Source organism: Hylobates moloch, unplaced genomic scaffold, assembly GCF_009828535.3.
Source record: "Hylobates moloch isolate HMO894 unplaced genomic scaffold, HMol_V3 SCAFFOLD_5, whole genome shotgun sequence".
NCBI lineage: Eukaryota > Metazoa > Chordata > Mammalia > Primates > Hylobatidae > Hylobates > Hylobates moloch.
In genome coordinates, this window is record NW_026652280.1 from 26,375,037 (window position 1) to 26,395,349 (window position 20,313).

The window sequence follows — 20,313 nt, forward strand, 5'->3', positions numbered from 1 at the left end:
CTATTAACATACTTCTCAACGTTTCTGACAAATCCATTTGTATGCAACATACACTTTATACAAAATGCTAAGGAAACATGAAGATGATGCTCTTAGATTCTGTCAATTTTACATACAGTTTTCCAGTAGACTGAGTAATGTTTTGAACAGCTTTGGGAAACTAATGGAGGCTATCATTTTCTATGTGAAAGAACAACATAATAAATGAAATAAGTGGGTTTCATTGTTGAGTGTTATTGAATATATATATTAAGATTGCATCATGCTGGTGGACATTTTGATGAGATTAAACTAAAGTAACTTTAAGACGAAAATATATCAGATTCAGTTTAGTAACTAAAGAAGTTATATCTTAAAATATACTCAGACTGGCCGGACACGGTGGCTCACACCTGTAATCCCAGCACTATGGGAGGCCAAAGTGGGCGGATCACAAGGTCAGGAGATTGAGACCTTCCTAACTAACATGGTGAAACCCCATCTCTATTAAAAATACAAAAAATTAGCTGGGATAGTGGCACGCACCTGTATTCCAGCTACTTGGGAGGCTGAGGCAGGAGAATTGCTTGAACCCAGGAGGCAGAGGTTGTATTGAGCCAAGATCACACCACTGCACTCCACCCTGGGTGACAGAGCGAGACTCCGTCTCAAAAAAAATATATATATATATACACACACACACACACACACACACATAGACTATTATCTGGCAACATCTATTCCATACTTAACTAATATATATTTGGTTTAGTCTTATTTACTATTTAAGTTAATAATGACTGATTATAAAATGTATGCCCAGTTTTATGACTTGCATTTTCTCTGAATTTAATACAAATTTCCTAACGGTTGCAGAACTCTGTTGCTAAATAATTAGAGGTGGGTTTTTTGTTAGTTTTTTGTTTTGTTTATTTGTTTGTTTGGCCAACAACCCTTGAGGGATGAGGTAAGACCCTTTTCAGTGATCTCAATTTTCCCACTTAAAACTTTTAATAACAAATATATAACTTGGAATTGAAGAAAAGTCAGAATTACATTCAAAAATACCCTAAGTTTTTAAGCTTGTCTACTAAAGTTTATTGAGGTATCAGTTGTGCTCTCTTAAAAACCTGCTGTCCCACTGATGTGTTTTTTAGGTCCCCTGGGGAGAAACACATAGCTTGAGGTACAGAATCTTCTGTTTAGGTTCACTACAGGAAAAACCGAAAAGTCAGGGAAATGTGTTCTTTTGATTCTCCTTCTAGCTCTCCTTTCTCAGCACATTTTAGAACCAAAACTTTTGGTGTCCACCAACAGTTCTGATGTCTCCTAGCTGCTGATCTATACCTTACCTTTGCCTGGGAAAAATTCCCCCTGAGAACTAAAACCACTTGAATGCAAGGCTTATTTTTGTATTCTGATTTGTATCCCTTCCCTTAGCATTGGGCCCTATCTGAAACATTGTGTCCAAATGACCAACAGCCCTGGCTGGGGCTCAAGTCCCTGTGCTGCTACTCAGCCCTTCTCTGTGTGACACTAGGGCATATTATCTCATCTCTCTAAGCCTCAGTGTTCTCTCTGTAAAATTGGGATAATAATACAGCCCACTGACCTTACTGCTTTTCTGTTATCCATCACCACTCTGCCCCATGCCCAGTTTTTTCTTCCATAGGTAGCTTAGATCCATGGGTTTTCTTTTTAATTACTCCTTTGCAAAAATTATTAATCCCCCTGACCCATTCTTCCCTTGAAAAACATCAAACTGAATAAAACCCAGCTATCTGCCTACCTCAGGCCAGCAACTGAGCAATCAACCATGGGGAGAAAGACAAACATGATTGTGTTGGTTAGTTTCACTTTACATTCATGACAACCAGTCTCAAATGGTCAGTCCATAGTACTCAGCAATCATAATGTCATGCATAGTATGACTTCTTTTCTACAATCTGAGATAACCATTTCCCACCTTTTTTCCTATTTTGAAATCCTCAATACTTGTTCCTCCAAGCCTTCACACTCTGATGACCTTTACTTACATTTATTGTCTCTGCAGCTCAAATTGACTAATATATCAGCATCCAGACCTGTTCTCTCTGCCTTTGCTCAACTTACCAAGATTCAATTGTCTGTGCCCATCCATTTGTATACTGGATCCTGTGTGTTCTTGCCTCCTCAAAGGATTGCGTTCCTCCAATTTTCTATTCTGTCTTCTGCATCATTGATGTTTCCCTTTTTACTCCTTTATTTCTAAAAGTTGTGGTTATCTCTCATGTTCAAAAATGAAACAACAAAAATAAATAAATGAAACAAACAATAACACCTCCCTCAAGCCTACCACCTCCTAAAGACACTATCCATCACATCACTCCACTTCAGAGCAAAACTCCTCACAAATATAATCTATAGTCACTCTACTTAATCCCTTCATACTCTCTCTAGAATGTCATATCTCCTTCCCACAGTGGTCACCTTACTGACATGATTTACTATATCTCTCATTAGCATATGACATAGTTAACAGCTCCTACCTTTTGGAAACGTTCTTCCCCACCATGACACCTGAGAAATCACCCTTCCTCTTTTTATCCCTGTCATATTCCTCCTCCTCACCTGCCCAATCTCTAAATGTTAAGTATTCCAAGTTTCTGCCATATTTTTTCTAACTGTAGTCTCTCCTTAAGTGTTATCAATATGACAATGACTCCTAAATTTATATCTCCTGGCATGACCTGTCATCAGAACTCTATTCTCATATACCAAATTGTCTACATGATTGGCATTCCTAATTGTATATTTAATAGCTACCTCAAATTCAAAATGTCCAAAAGTGATTGTCCCCTAAACCAAATCTTGTCTCATTAAGTAGCTCCACAATCTGCTTACATTTTATAGCTGAAAATTTACTCTATATCCTTGATCTTGCTCTTCCTCCTGCCCTATAATCCATTAACCAATCTGTCGGCTGTAGATCCAACACAGACCCTGATGGTTTCTACTTCCCCCTCCATCACCTCCTATGACTCCTAGGTTCCTACTACATAATCTCACATGGAACACTTGGTTGTATCTGAACTGGTCTTCCTGCTACATAATCTCACATGGAACACTTGGTTGTCTCTGAACTGGTCTTCCTGCTTCCTCTACGTTCCACCCCCTGATAATTTTCCCACAGTAGTCAGTGTAATTCTTAAAAAAAGGTGAATCTGATTACTCCCCTTTCAAAATGCTTTTCATTGTCCATAGAATGAAATCCCAACTTTTACCACACCCTACAAAGCCCCGCCAGATCTGGCCCCAACCCAGCAATCCATCGTCTATTCTATTCTCATTTCAGCTTCACAGTCATGCAAAGATAGTTCCCTCCTTACTGCTTTTGTCCTAGTTGTTGGCATCACTTGAAATGTGTTACTCTTGAGTGTGCACAAAGCTGATCCTTTTCTATTCATGCCTCAGCTCATCTCCTTAAAAGTTCCTTCCCTGACAATATGATTTAAATAAGGTCCTCAAATTCTATCACATGACTATTCTTGATTTTCTTCACAGAACTTACCACTCCCTGTGTCAATTGTTGATTAATTTGTTTATAAGTCTATTTCCATGTATTAGAATATAAGTAAGCTCTAGAAAAGAAGGCATTTGATTGCTTTTGTTATAGCCTTCCCAGCGACAAGCACAGTTCAAAGTTGGTATTTCAGAATTAGTTTTATAATATCTTATAGGATTGTTAAAAGCAATAAATGAAATACCACTTTCATTGCTTAGCACATTGCCAGGCACAAAATACCTTCGGAAAAGGTTACTGCCATTATTACAGTTATAATTAGGTTTTCACTGAATGTGTGTCTAGAATATTGACTAAAATAGCTCACGTTAGTGTGTTAAATCTTTCAATAAAGTGCTTGCATTTTAAAAGTTGTTTTATAATATAAATAATATTTAAAACTATACTACTGAATAAAGTTTTTGCACATGGGTGAATGGTTCAACACCTTTAAAATCAAATCACATAGTTAGCAACTGCTTTTACCTACTGGTAGGGCTGAACTTATTCATGTCTTCTAACTAATCAACCATTCCAACTATAAGGGCAACTTCCATGAACTAAATTAAAATCAGAGACCTTATCACTAGACCTAGGTTCATTTAATTTAAGCCCATTATTAAACCTCCCACTTTTCAAAAATGTATGACTTGAGGGAAACCTCATCAAACTTCATGGAAAGGCTAAAGTGAGCTTTGCCTTCAGAGACGAGCAGAAATGGAGCCATTAGAAATCTGTGTGATGAAGTATAAATTATAAGGTGATATTAAAGTGAGGCTAGAACTCAAAAGAGAATGGTATTCTATCATATATTTTAATCTTTTTTTGTCAAAATCCTTTGTGCAAGTATACTTAATGGCAGTGACTACAATAAATTAGAAAAGAGTAAAATATAACATTCTCAAATCACAACAGAAAAATGATGTATTTTATGTATATGAAACATGAAAAATGAGAAAAGTCTAAAAAATGTTTTCCTAAGTCCTATTTACATTAATAAAAATTCATATTGACATGGAGATTTAATCATGTCTCTAACTCACTCAAATCTTCTAACAGATGTCATAGAAGTTTCTCAATATCCTATTCTAGTTATGCACAAATGGCCTTTATAACTATTCCTTGATTCACTTCTGCTTTCCATAAATTTATTTTTTCACTTAATATATATTATTATTTTAAATTAATTGAGATAAGAAGGTATTTTTGGAGGAAGATGAGGTCCTTCAATTTATGGAGTACATTGTTCTCATTTGTAATGTTATAATGACATTAAGCAACTTTGAAGAAGTTTTAAAGGTCGTATTTCGCCTAAAATGTTTTTGTAGAAAAAACAATTGGTAAAGCTGTGTTAAACAAATACTTCTCATAGCCTTTAATATCTCCAATAGGAAACCTCCCATATTTCTCACAATTTTTTAAGCCATAGCAACCTTGTTTCTTGGGAAAGTACCATAGGCTGGGCGTGGTGGATCACGCCTGTAATCTTAGCACTTTGGGAGGCCAAGGTGGGCAGATCACAAGGTCAGGAATTCAAGGCCAGCCTGGACAATATGGTAAAACCCCGTCTCTACTAAAAAAAATAAAAAATTAGCCAAGTGTGGTGGCACACGCCTGTAGTCCCAGCTACTCAGGAGGCTGAGGCAGAAGAATTGCTTGAACCCAGAAGGCGGAGGTTGCAGTGAGCTGAGATCACACCACTGCACTGCAGCCTGGGTGACAGAGCCAGACTCCATTTCAAAAAAAAAAAACAGAAAAAAGAAAAAGGTAAGTATTCTCTCAAATAGACTTTAGGAAGAGCTGCTCTGAGAAAATGAACAATAGTGTAATACAAAGATATGCTTTCAATTTGCAAATTTGCAGAGTATTCTTTTATTCAACTTAATTACAGAAAGCATTTAAGTTGGAACGATGCATTTATGTCATTTAAAAACTAGTTACCCATTAATTTACTAATTTATTATTCCTCTAATTCATGGTTGATCTTTATTCATTGACTGTACTTTCACTGAAAAGAGAAGTAAACTGTTGAGTTTTTGGAACTTCAAAAAAAGTCTAAGGGCCGGGCGCGGTGGCTCACGCTTGTAATCCCAGCACTTTGGGAGGCCGAGGCGGGCGGATCACAAGGTCAGGAGATCGAGACCACGATGAAACCCCGTCTCTACTAAAAATACAAAAAATTAGCCGGGCGTGGTGGCGGGCGCCTGTAGTCCCAGCTACTCGGAGAGGCTGAGGCAGGAGAATGGCGTGAACCCGGGAGGCGGAGCTTGCAGTGAGCCGAGATTGCGCCACTGCACTCCAGCCTGGGCGATGGAGCGAGACTCTGTCTCAAAAAAAAAAAAAAAGTCTAAGAATCAATTAAGCAACTGGTCAGGAGCTATGGTCTAAATTCTGATGGAATATGAGACAAAATTATGTCTTTTACAGTTTCTTTGGAACAATCCTATGTTTATGTTTCTGGTTTCCTCTTACTAAATATGACAGTTGGCTATTTCAGCAGATTTTCTAAAAACAATTTATAAATGTGGAATTTTGGAACAGAAGTATTCTGAAAGCACTGACAATAATGGGAAGTGAGGCATCTCTTCCTAGCCAATTAAAGCATCTGTCTGTATTCTTGAGCACTGATTCATTAAATTTTTCATTTCTCTGTAAGAATGGGGATCTAAAATTGGAAAACTGTTTATTTCTCAATTAAATGAAGCAAAGGGGAAATTAATTTTTTTATGAATTGGTTTCTTTGCTCATTTATAAAGTAAGTCGGGATACAAAAAGTAAAATAGTGGTTGCCAGGGATTCTGTAATTGGGTAGAACTCATCTTCCCAAACTAAAACTTAGTACCTATTCACCAATAACTCCCCATTTCCTCTCACATTCCCACATAAGGAATGTGATCCAGAATTTGCCTTCATGGAGCTCAGAGGTGGGTAAGAAAACATGTGAAAGAACGTTCACTTTTCATCTAGCCACACTTCATCTGTTGCAGCCTTTCAAAGTTGACATTATTTTCTTGTTGATAAAATAAGAGGGCTGGATAGAGAATCTCTAAAATCTCTTGTGGCTTCAGACATCTATGCCTGTGTGGGGAAATGGGGACTTACTGGTGAATAGATACTAAGTTTTAGTTTGGGAAGATGGAAAATATTCTAGAGATGGAAGCTGGTGATAGATGTACAACAATGTGAATGTACTTACCACATTTAAACTGCACATTTACAAATGCTTAAATTTGTATTTAATTAAAAAAATACATTAAATTAAAAAATGGTAAATTTTATATAAAGTATGTTTTACCACAATAAAAAAGGATCTATTAAGTGAAAAGATAGGATGGAAGAGATCTGAAGATGAGTTCTACCCAAATTATAGACCAAACACAATCTTATCCTTGAGTCTCACGGATTCTTACAAATTATCTGATTCTAATGTAATATAATCATTTATATCCAGTCTAGTTTTTCCTACAAATTCTAAACAGAAAGACTAGACTGTAAGGCCCCCAGGAAATATTGCCTTCCTTACAATTATTCTCCTACCCCCCACCCTTCCTAAAACTTTCAGTCATAGGCCCCTGGACATTATCTATGCTGAAAAATCACCATGTAATGAATTGATGAAGGAATCAATAACTAAAATAAATATAAGAGATCTACACCTACTTGAATTAAATGGATGGATAACTAGGGCAAATACTATGATCAGGCAGAAATGCTCTGTGTTATGATTGAGGACAAGTGTCAATGTTAAGCTTGTGAGAATCAACATTATTGTATTTAAATTGTTCATTAATAAGCAAATGCTGGTTCTAGTTTATCTTTAAGTAAATACAATCATCTGCAGTCTCCCATATGTCCTCTTTCTCTTCATTAAATCCATTTTTTAAACCTACTACATTTGTGAGGAGAGGGCTCAGAGCTCTGGATCCAGGAACTCAGCAGCCAAAGTGTATTTTGTAAAGGACTTAGGGAGACACGAAGAAGTATGTTTTTCCATGGGCTGCCTGAGGCCTATGACTCCATACAACATACAAGAGAGAAATGAACATTGACTAGAAGAATGGTGAAAGCAGAGAAGTGGGTCCAGACCCCTTTTCGAAAAGTATGTTTTCAGAGAGATTGTCACGCAGCAGGGAGGAGTGTGAACTGAAACCCCTTCTGAATAACCAAGAGAAGATAACCCCAATTTCAGAAAAAAAAAGACAAAACTGAATACACACATACACATACCCCAAACACAGAGGATCTGCAATTTAATATCATAACTCACATTTTTTCCATGCCTCCAGCTTTTCCCCATCTCCTCCCTTCCCACTAGGAGTCATATGCAAATGACTCACTCAGCCATCCACTTGGCTATGGACTTGGCTAATAAGAGAAGCATCACTAGCCCAATGACAGGGTATAGAGACTTCAATCAAAATCCAGCAAGTTGCACCACATCCTCAAAAGCATGTCCTTCTGCAGTTATCCCATAATACACTCAGATTTCCTCTGTCTTGTTACACACACACACACACACACACACAATGTTAAAATATCTGTTAAAAATGATCAGTTTGCTTTGCAGAGTAGGAACTTGCTGTTCTCCTACTGTACAGTTTATGCATAAAGGAAATCATATGATTGCTGAACTCAGGCTTGAGTTATTTAAGCATGCCAAGTTGTGCTGAAACAAGGGAGAGTGAGACACTTTAAGACGTAGGAAGACACTAGAAAGTTTTTCTTCGGTTGCTTTGAAGGCACCATGTACACTATCAGATTGTGATTGACTGAGTACCAGCTTTTAGGAATGCAACAAAAAGACATTCACATAGATGCATCTGGTGTTCAAGAATAAGGATTTCAACAGCAGAGAGGTATGAGGTGATATAATGAGAGGAATCCATCAATTTGCATTTAAAAATCTAAATCTGAACAATGATCTATGCCTCATAATATACTGGGGTTTTGCGGGGAAAGGGGAGTTAATACTTCATTCCTTGCAATCAATCTGTAATGCTCAGTCAATATATATCTGAACTAGTGAGTTGACTGGTATACTGAAATTGATTTGTGTTTTCGCTAATTCTTTAACGGTAAAATGGTTGAGAAAAGATATAATGGTTAGAAACACAGGCACAGATGTTTGAAGCCACAAGAGATTTTAGAGATTCTCTATCCAGCCCTCTCATTTTATCAATGAGAAAATAACGTCAACTTTGAAAGGTTCAACAAATTAAAGTGGCTAGAGGAAAAGTGAACGTTCTTTCACTTCCCAACTGCATGAAGGCAAATTCTAGATCACATTCCTTACTATGTATGACATTAAAACAGGTACAGAGTAAGTGTTGAATAAACGAAACTGAGGCACCTGACTTTTCACAGGTTCAAATAGTTAATAAAAGGACCCAAGCAACTTGAATTCTATCATCCTCTAAACATTATTACTCATCAGAACTTTTAGATTGAAACACAGGGAAGTATTAATATTTGTGCCCCAACATTAGCTCTCTGTATTCTGTAAATGTATCCTTTATGTTCTAGCCAACTAATTAAGTTGTAGTATGTATTTGAAATATATAATAATTGAATCAATAATAATTGAATAATAATTGAATTTCAAATTAAATTCTTAAGGAAATTATTCTTATAAAAAGTTTTCCTAATAAAATGCAACATTTTAAAGTCCATTTCATAAACCATTATCTTTTTCTGGAAAAGATATTATTTCTTGTAACAAAATTTTATTATGAGAAATAACCATCTCATTATGACCCAGTTTTACTTGACATGTAATATGTGTAAGTCAAGCCATTACTACAACAAAAAAAATTGTGTTCATAGTTAGCTTGTAGAAAAGGAATCTAATCTGTTCTGCTATTACAGCTTTGTAAAAATATTCTACCATACTGGGTTTTCAAGAATGATACAGTAAGAGAATTTTGTTCTTGGTTCCATTATCTAGATGTGTAAAGACTTCTCTGCCTAATTATTATGGAACATGATTTCTGGGTCCAATTGGCTTATGGGTGACCAAAACCTTAACGAGTACCTAGATTGTGATCATGTGTCTTATAACGACCCCTCAGTTTTATGTACAGAGATCCTAATAATCTTTCTGCAAAAATGTTAGTTGCACCAAGTTATTTCATTTACTGTCAATAAAAAATCAATTTTGCTCTATATTTACAAATATGATATAGAATAAGTTTTCAAAGTGTGTTCTCTTCCATCTTAAAATCCCAAGTAAAATAAATTACGTAAAAAATTCATGAATTGAGCATGGTCACTCATGCCTGTAATCTCAGCACTTTGTGAGGCCAAGGTGGGAGGATAGCTTGAGGTCAGGACTTTGATACCAGCCTAGGGAACACAATGAGACCTTGTCTTTCAAAAAACACAAAAATAAATTAGCCAGTCATGGTGGTTGCATGCCTGTAGTACCAGCTATGCTAGAGTCTGAGTCAAGAGGATCACTTGAGCCTAAGAGTTCAAGATTACAGTAAGTCATGGTTGTGTCACTGCACTCCAACCTGGGCAACAAAGCAAGACCTTGTCTCTAAAATATAAAAAAAATAAAAACACCTTGGAATTCTGTTAGTATTAAAAAAAATATTTATTCAACTATAATGTTTCTTTTTAACTACAGTTTGCTCCTTGAAATGGCAACAGTCAGGGGTAAATATTAATATATTTTAAAACTTTTCATCTATTTCAAAGAAAAGACAAATATCAAAATAGAATATTACGTTTGCCTTTGTCTGAATCAATACACCGAGAAAGCAAAAAGTGGTGTTTTGATCATCCAGTTTCTTTTCTCTTGAAAACAGTCCAAGATAAAAATTTATAATTCATAATTTCTTAGAAGCTATGAAATAAGATCAGAGAGAGGAAAAAGAGAGAGAGAGTGTGACTTTCCAGTGCCTGGGCATACGATTTTCATTCTGAAAAGTGAATGAACAATTTAAAATTTCTAGCCGTGCAATGCTCCAGATATCAACTAAAAGAGGATAGAAGCAGAAGTGTTTGTATTTGCTTGCTGCAAGCAAGCAAATTAGAGAAGAGTAAAAGCTGTGATATTTGTGTGTGTATATGTGTATGTGTGTGTGTGTGTGTGTGTGTGTGTGTGTGTGTATACATATGTAATATATATAGTCAATTTTTCAATCCAGGAATTCCCTCTTCAGTAAAGTACATCCGTATTCAAATACAGTTAGCATTCAGGGTCATTCAGTAATGCCTTATACACATTTCAGATGAAAACATTCATCTTTTCCTGGAGTACACTCTTAAAGGGTATGAACACACAAACACAAAATAGCTTGTATATCAATTTCTATATTCTGTCCTGGAGGAAAAATATAAAGGGAGTGAGGATTCTAATAATGATGAATTGTTAAACAAGAGACACTACAATACGTTTTCCAAATTTCATTCATTTACAACATACAATTGTAAAAATCTACTTGACTTTGACTTGGCAATCTCTTAATTTAAGTGGCGCATCTATAAAGCAGTGTTGTTGCAGATAAAAATGTCATTTGTAGGGTTAGGTTAATTTTTGATTATTTTCCTTTAGCTCATTTTTTCCCCTAAGTTTAGTTATTTTCTTCTAATTTTATGTTTGCTTTAACAGTTCTTATCCAATATACTGCCTAAAAGTATAAGAGAATAACGCATTCACTTGCTTCAAAAGATAAATTCATTTGACTGAGACAAATCCAATTAACATCACAAGATATGGCTTCATCATAGATTTTTTACAAAATATGACAAGGCGTTTGCACATGGAATGAAGGAATCACTATTAAGTCAGATTCATCGCATATGTTTTACTATTACTTTCTTATGATAAGTCAATAAGGAAGATAGTAATTCTTATGATACTTAAACATAGAAAGAGGTTTGCTAAGGTTGAAAACTTTGCTAAGACCAAATAGTTATGAAAAGAGAAAGCTAGAATTAAAACCAAGAGTATGACTTTTTCTAAGACCCGTATCATTTCTCTACTGTCTCCCAGAGCTTAGAAATCATTTAGGTCAGTTTCCTCACACGAGAAGGAACTAACCTGAGCTCCAGGCATAGTGGCCAGGTGGTGACAGGGTCAAACCAGGCGAATCCTCATTTGTTATACTCTACTAGGTGGCCTTGGCTTATTTCCAACCCTGAGTGACTTGAAATAATGACATGTTTCTAGAAAACTGACCTCTGGCATTAGACTACTTCAGCAATACTAGCCTAAGTTGAGCTCTTTTGAAAGTCATAGCAACATTCTGGGCCAGGAAAGTACTAACAACTAGGTAATATCGCTACATAAATATAACTGTATTGAAGTTCAAGAATGGCCTTCAATGACTACATTTATAAAGGAAGAATGAGGATGATGATGAAATATTCAATTCTAAGCAATGTGTTAGGAAACAGTCTTTCTTTCTCCTAATTATTTCAATTTCCTCATCTAGCACATTATCATAGCTATATGATAGACTGGTGAATATAGACGAAGCAGATGTCTTTGTTTCCTTAAGGAATAGCCTTTGACCACTAAAACATTTACAAAATCAATGTTTGTTTAATATTTGTAAATCAAAATATTTGTTTAGAAGTAGACAAATATTTCATTTAATTTACTTAAGTCTGATGGAAGAGGATGTGGGATCAATGTCACTTGCTGTGTTGCTCCACGACATTTCTTCACATGGAAGCCACTACCCTGTACTCAAGATGGCAGTTGGGTGAGTGAAGGTTATACATGATAGGTAATCATGATAGGTAATGGAGTAGAGAACGTTTAGCCAACTTACTCTTGAATTGACCACTTCCAAGGAGACGTTCTGAGGCGGGGCACTTGGCACTAAAAGGAATCAAAGAAATTGTCACAGTTACTGCCAAAATCTTGAAAGAAAAACACCACGTGTCTAGTAAAAAGAGAGTGTGTTTTTTTTTTTATATAGTTTATAATGATAATTAGGTAGGTTAGCCCAGGTAGTACTTCAAAAATTTTTGGAGAGATGAAAAATAACTATTTGTCTATTTTTTTTCTCATTTGGCAAGCCAGTTAACTTACCTATGTAGGGAGCCCCCAAAACTGTTACACAAGAGAACGTGGGCAGTGATACCAAACACCACCATTTAATTACAGCCCTCTTGTGATAACTTTCCCAGAGAAACCAATAAAAACACACAGGAGATTTCTTAGAGTAGTTTTAAAGGCTTAAGATATTGTGCATTTCAGAATCTGCATAATTTTATGATAAAATATGTCATTATAATGGTCACCCAGGTTTCTTAATTCCTGTAATGCAATCTTTATTAGCTCTTAAAAAGTGAAAAGAAGAAATACTTCTCAGTTCTTTTAGCTGTGTAAAATTAAACCTTATGTGATAAATACAAGTAGGTTGCAAATAGCACTTGATGAGTCAATTCTATTAGCAAAGGAGCAGTATATTTTTCTTTGTAGACTTTCTAGGTACAGTATTTTGTTTTTCTTGCCTGCATTTTTATTTAACTACTCCTTTATAGAAGGAAGAACATATACAGCTCTCTTTTAATACTTACAATAAATATTTACTCTACCAAAAAAGTGAATATTCTATCATGTGAGTGATTTAAAAACAACCACTTATTGAATGGCTCTTACATGTCAGGAACTACTCTAGATGTCTGGGATGAAAAATAAATGAAATAAAGCTTTTTGCCCCATAATAGGAATAGAAGTAGCATTCAATAAATGGTTAACACATATTAATCTATAAAGTGAGTAGTCCCTATCCTTGTTCCTCACAAATAGATGAGTTTAATAGAAAAGTTCTCAGGCATTTTCAAGAATCTAAGGGCTATTTTTGACATCTTTCCCCTTCTTTTACTAGAATTTGGAAAAAAAACTATGTTTTTCTATGGAGTACTTACATCTGACGATGAATTTATTTATGTCATACTCTGAATTTATCTTCCAAATAGTAATTATCATGAAGGCATGATGTGTCACTGATTAATCTTTTATCTTTCAAACTGACATTCAATTAATATTTACTGAATTAATGATTGAATAAGCAAATGAGCACTTACTTATATAGTTCCTAGACCTTTCTGGGAATAATGGGAAATGCAATCTTTTTTTTTTTTATTTTGATTTTGAACTTCTGATCTTAGTGCCTGATGAAGGTTGCAGCCAATGTAGTTTCTGACAAAATGCTCATCGGCTTGTTTTTCACGAATTAACTCAGCAAGTATTCTTTCAAAAATATTCCACAATTTATAAAATGTTAATTTTTTGAAGTTCGTATTCTGATTTTAAAATTAAATACAGAATGTAACCCCAATAAGGAAAAAGGTATTTATTCATTTTGATGTTGTATCACCAGTATCAAGAAGAGTTTAAGGCATATGGTGCACATTCAGTAAATAGTTGCTGAATAAATACATTAATAGAAAGTTTATAAATTCCAATAAAAAGGGTTCCATATTCAGGGTTTGTTCCCACGTTTTGTTTTGTAAATTTACTTTTAAGTTAAAGTATAAATTGTACTTGTATTATTTATTTATTATTTATTCTATTCTAAACATTATAATTACTGACATAAAAATTACAATTTAGTTTTTTAAATTGAAGTACCATTTGAAGAATAACATGCTCTATATCATATAATTTCACAAACTTCTAAAAGTGTTATCCTTTAAAAGCAAAGTTTGGAAATAATGTCTTAATATTAAGTGATATTGAGTCACTTTTTTTTTTTTTTTTTGAGATGGAGTCTCGCTCTGTCACCCAGGCTGGAGTGCAGTGGTGCCATCTCGGCCCACTGCAGTCTCCCAGGTTCACATCATTTTCCTGCCTCAGGCTCCCAAGTAGCTGGGACTACAGGCGCCCACCACAACCACGCCCGGTTAACTTTTGCATTTTTAGTAGAGACGGATTTCACCATGTTGGTCAGGCTGGTCTCGAACTCCTGACCTCGTGATCCACCCGCCTCGGCCTCCCAAAGTGCTGGGATTGCAGGAGTGAGCCATTATGCCTGGCTGAGTCACTTCTTAAACATGAAAGAATATTTCTAGTTTATATTTAATATTGTAATACTGACATGTCATGCTATATGTTTCTAATAATATTACACTCACTTTTTGATCAGTTAGTATCCAAACATAATATCAATTACTAACTGAATTTTTGATAGATAATTGAATTTTGGAAGAAAGAGAAGGTAACATTTATCATGCGTTTTGTTGTAGGTACTGTTCTAGCTGATATGCAACCCTTAAATGTCACTTTGAGTTTACAAGTGGCATTTAATTCCTTATTTCTAGAAAGCCAAGAAAACTTTAAGAGGATAGATATATATGTGTTCTTCTTTTTGTAGCTACCACAATTTTATAAGCATCAAGGCTGTTTTCTGTATTAAGAATTGAAAGGCAGGCTGGGCATGATGGCTCACACCTGTAATCCCAGCACTTTGGGAGCCCAAGGCAGGTGGATCACTTGAGGTCAGGAGTTCGAGACCAGCCTGGCCAATATGGTGAAACTCCATCTCTATTAAAAATATGAAAATTAGCCGGGCGTGTGGGTACACTCATGTAGTCCCAGCTACTCCAGAGGTTGAGGCAGGAGAATCACTTGAACCTGGGAGGTGGAGGCTGCAGTGAGTTGAGATTGTGCCACTGCACTCCACCCTGGGCAACAGAGTGAGACTCTGTCTCAAAAAAAACAAAACAAAACAAGAATTGAAAGGCAATAAAATAAAATTCTGCTAAAAGTCCTTATTGTAATGGTATTGAGGTAGTTTTTTTTATTTTTTTTTACAGTGCACATTTCTTCTCTAACTTTCCACTGATAGCACACTGGCTATTCTTGTCATATCAGGGAGGAGACTAGAGAATTTTTTCTACAGTATTTTTAGTTATCAGTTCCTACTCCCTCCTTCTCACTATCAATTTCCATATTATTTGGAGATAAATAGATACAGTAGATGCCAGGGCTAGGTGAAAGTGAAGAGAATCCATATCGATTGTTCTTTTCTATATTTGTCTTCCCAAGATGCTTCTTGTTTCATGAGGCAGAAGTGAAAGAACACTTTTCTCTTCAAAATGTCAAATAATTTATTATTTATAATAAATAGGTCCATTCAAGCCAATCAGAGGTGGGGCTGGAAACTTCCCTCAATATGGAGAAGGATGCTGGCTTGAAACTCATGGATATGAGGTATTTTGCAGGACAGATCAAGTTCCCATAATTGTAAATGAGTCTCCAAAGGCACAGGCACTTCAATTCCTCCCCTCAGCAAATGTACGCTGCCATGTACACACAATTTATAGACCAAAATAATTCTTACTTATTTGAGAGAGAATCTTTCTCTGTTGCCCAGGCTGGAATGCAGTGGTGTGATCTAGGCTCACTGCAACCTCTGCCTCCCGGGTTCAAGTGATTCTCCTGCCTCAGCCTCCCGAGTAGCTGGGGTGACAGGTGTGCACCACCATACCTGGCTAACTTTTTAATTTTTATTGGAGACAGAATTTCACCATGTTGGCCAGACTGTTCTCGAACTTCTGGCCTCAAGTGATCTACCCACCTCAGCTTCCCAAAGTTCTGGGATTACAAGTGTAATTACTGCCCGGCAGTAATTCATTTTTATTTTATTTATTTTATTTTATTTTTGAGACAGAGTGTCGCTCTGTCACCCATCCTGGAGTGCAGAGGCATGATCTCGGCTCACTGCAAGCTCCACCTCCTGGGTTCATGCCATTCTCCTGCCTCAGCCTCCCGAGTAGCTGGGACTACAGGCTCCCGCCACCATGGCCGGCTAATTCTTTGGTATTTTTAGTAGAGAGTGGGTTTCACCATGTTAGGATGCTTTCCATCTGACCTCGTGATCGGCCCACCTCGGCCTCCCACAGTGCTGGGATTACAAGAGTGAGCCACCATGCCCGGCCAGTAATTCATACTTAATTATAAGCATTTTCCTTTAAAGGCACTTATCATAGAATAAAAGAAACATGTTTCCCCATTGAATCTTGCCTCTGAATTTACTAGCTTATGTGGTCTGGCTCTGCTGCTTACTACCTTTTGTGAACTCTTTCTGACTTAGTTTTGTCATCTGTAAAGTAGGGAAAATTACAGTAGTATTGTGAGGATGAAAGGTAAATGCAAAGTACTTGGATCAGAGCCTTCCATTAGTAAGTATTCAAGAAATATTAATAACGTTCATAAAAATAATAAGCACATTCTTATATTGCCTATGAAATCAGGTCCTTATGCATTTGGACACAGGACAAGCTGGCATGGAAACTTTCAATGGTTCATTCATTCATAAAAGCTCTTAGTGACTTACCTATGCCAACTAGTGCAAGAGACAGTATTTTGGAACAAACTGGCAAAATTAGTTAGATGACCATATGCTGTATAATCTCAATGGTGTGAAAAAAATGGCTCATTGTGGCCGGGCGCGGTGGCTCACGCTTGTAATCCCAGCACTTTGGGAGGCCGAGGCGGGCGGATCACGAGGTCAGGAGATCGAGACCATCCTGGCTAACACGGTGAAACCCCGTCTCCACTAAAAATACAAAAAAATAGCCGGGCGAGGTGGCGGGCGCCTGTAGGCCCAGCTACGCCGGAGGCTGAGGCAGGAGAATGGCGTGAACCCCAGGGGGCGGAGCCTGCAGTGAGCCGAGATCGCGCCACTGCACTCCAGCAAAAAAAAAAAAAAAAAAAAAAAAAAAAAATGGCTCATTGTAAACCAATGGTTTTCTAGGTGGAGGAATTTGAATAAAAAATAAGGTTTCTACGGAATTTTAATAAAAAATAAGGTTTCTACTCAGAAAATAAAACCGAGCTAAATTAGAGATGACAGCTCATCCGGATAAAGATCTTTACAAGCATCCCAGTAGAACAGGGAGAAAGAACATAAAGTAATGAAACTGGAAGAAATGTATTTACAATTAACTTTTGCTTTTTTTTTAATTTTTCTATGCCTCAATATATTTTTTACGGTAAGACTCCTGATATGAAAAGAATTATTATGTTCTCTATAATACAGATGCATTTAGACACAGTCATATATTAAATTAATATATTAAATTAGTTCCACAAATGGGAAATCCTAAAGATAAGCCTTTGCATACAGAAATTTGCACAGTTTTGACTGAGCTGTCTAATTAATTCAATAAATATTTACTTAGGAGGAATACAGAGATGAATATAACAGCATCCTTCATATTTAGGGGCATGTAATATTAATATAATGAGAAAAAGTGAAGTGCACATTGGTAGAGATAATGTTTATCAAACACTTAAATGTCACACACTTTGTTAGATGTTTACACAGATCAGCCCATTTACTTTTCACAACATTCACCTGTTACAAGATACACAAAGTTAACGAAGAAGAGTGCTCCACGACTGAAGACTGGGAAGCAGGTGACTATTAAATGTGATTAAATACAACTCAATGTGATATATGACCTCAGCATGCACAGCTTCAGTACAGTGGAGAAGACATGAGATTGAAGTAGACAGAAAGGAACTAGATAATAAGGAAATGAAAGCCAAGAGCCACAGATTTGTGTTGGACATGAAAAGAGATGAGTTGATTGTAAAAATGAATGCAAATGAGGTCACGGTGTCCACTCGAAGAAGCTTATAAAGCCCTTGCTATCTCCTTTCAGTGCATTTGAGAGAGAGAATTTGGTGTCCTTTGCACAGTGATGTTTATTGGGGTTAGGGTCACGAAATTCTTTTTTTATACTGACAGACATTTTCTAAGTCCTAAACATTGTAACACCTCCAGAAGATAATTCTTGGACTAATGAATAATAATATATCTTTCTCACTTATGACATTTAAAACCAAAGTGGAGAATAAGGCCCCAGTATTACAGTTCAGAGTGTGAATGAAATCTACATAAATTATGTAAAATATTCACTTTCATTTGTTTTTCTTTTATTTTTATAATTATAAGTTGTGAAGTAATTTATTCTACCAATAAATATTCTGTTCTGTCTTCAATAACAGAATTGGATGGATGGGCATAAGAATTACATTAAAAATGATACCAAAGTGGTATTACATATAAAATACATTTTAAAGTTGAATTTGCAAATGAGCATTATTCCTGTGTTCTCTTTGTCCTGTCCTTAATAATATGCATGCCCTTCCTCATTTCATTGATTTTGTGTGAAATGTATACCCAGGTACTTTCCCAGATTAAACAACGATAGATCTGTCAAGAAATCACAAGCTAAAGTCATTTTTTAATTAAAAAGATAAATAATTTATAGAATTAAACACACCAAATGGAAACTGTTGCTGAAAAGAGCTAGCTTGTAGCCTTTTTTAATATTCACAAGGGCCTATCTCTACATTTCTGCACCTGCCTGAGTTTTCATTGGCCCCACATCATATACTTTGATGTATTTTATTTTTACTTTTTATCAAATTTCCCAACCTTTCATGATCATCTAGCAGTTAGGTGTCTAGTTTCCCCTGGCTATTACTTTGTCAAATTTATTCTGTTTATTAAGATTTATTCCTCTCTTTTATGGCATTAAAAAACAGGTCTAGCCTGGGCAACAAAGTGAGACCCTGCCTCTGCAAAAAATAAAAATATTAGCTGGCTGCTGTGGCCTATGCCTGTAGTTCCAGCTACTGGGGAGGCTTTGGCAGGAAAATCCCTTGAGGCTGGGTGCAGTGGCTCACACTTGTAATCCCAGCACTTTCTGAGTCCAAGGTGGGTGGATCACTTGAAGTCAGGAGTTTGAGACCAGCCTGCTCAGCATGGTGAAACACTGTCTCTACTAAAAATACAAAAACTAGCCGGGGGTGGTGTCATGCACCTGTAATCCCAGGTACTCAGGAGGCTGGAGGCAGGAGAATCACTTAAACCCGAGAGGTGGAGGTTGCAGTGAGCTGAGATTGCACCACCGCATTCCAACGTGGGTGACAGAGTGAGACTCCGTTTCCAAAAAAGAGAAAGAAAAGAAAAGCCCTTGAGCCCAGGAATAAAGGGGGTAGTGAAGCACAATTGTGTCACTGCACTTCTTGTCTCAAATGTGTATGTCTATGTCTATTCTTCCATTTAGTAGGCAACATACACATTTTTCATGCTCAATTTTAATACTTTAAATTTTAATATCAGCTTATTTGGCCTGATTCCTATTGATATATTTTCTAATTAAGAGGTAAATATAGGGGGATTGTCTATCACTTACACCTTTAATCATCTGCACACTTTTAAATAGGGGTATAAAACATGCCAATCAAAATTAGTCCACACATGCACAAATGCATTTGTATTAGAACATTTAAAGAAATAAAAAATACACAAAATAATTTTAGCTCTCAGTCAATAGTCACATTTTGAGGATTACCTATTAGTATATACTGACTCAAGAGTATGTGTATATGCATACACATATATACATATGTATTTATTTAATTTGGAGAAAGGGTCTCACTCTGTTGCCCAGGCTGGAGTGCAGTAGAACGATCACAGCTTACTGCAGTCTTGAACTCCCAGGCTCAAGTGATCCTCCAGCCTGAGCCTCCCAAGTAGCTGGGATCACAGGTGCATGCCACCATATCCAGTTAATTTAAAAAAACATCATTTACAGAGGTAGGGTCTTACTATGTTGCTCAGGTGGCTCTCGAACTCCTAGGCTCAACTCATCCTCTTGCCTCAGTCTCTTAAAGTGCTAGGATTACCTGTGTGAACTACCACACCCAGCTGGGAGTACATATCTTGATAGAAAGTTTACATTTAACTGTAATAGTCCATAAAATTTTAGTCAGGAAGCCTTGAAAATGGAATCTATGATATATGTGCAAT

General features: G+C 36.3%; 1 protein-coding gene across 3 annotated transcripts in view; it reads right to left on the reverse strand.

The window, feature by feature from the left end:
- The window catches only part of DCC (DCC netrin 1 receptor), a 1,201,126-nt gene that overhangs the window by 298,876 nt on the left and 881,937 nt on the right, over positions 1 to 20,313 (reverse strand). For all 3 annotated transcript variants that reach the window (XM_032152264.2, XM_058438331.1, XM_058438332.1), the window contains exon 12: positions 12,304 to 12,353. In XM_032152264.2, coding sequence (XP_032008155.1) covers positions 12,304 to 12,353 — 50 coding nt within the window. The remainder of the gene's footprint in view (positions 1 to 12,303; positions 12,354 to 20,313) is intronic.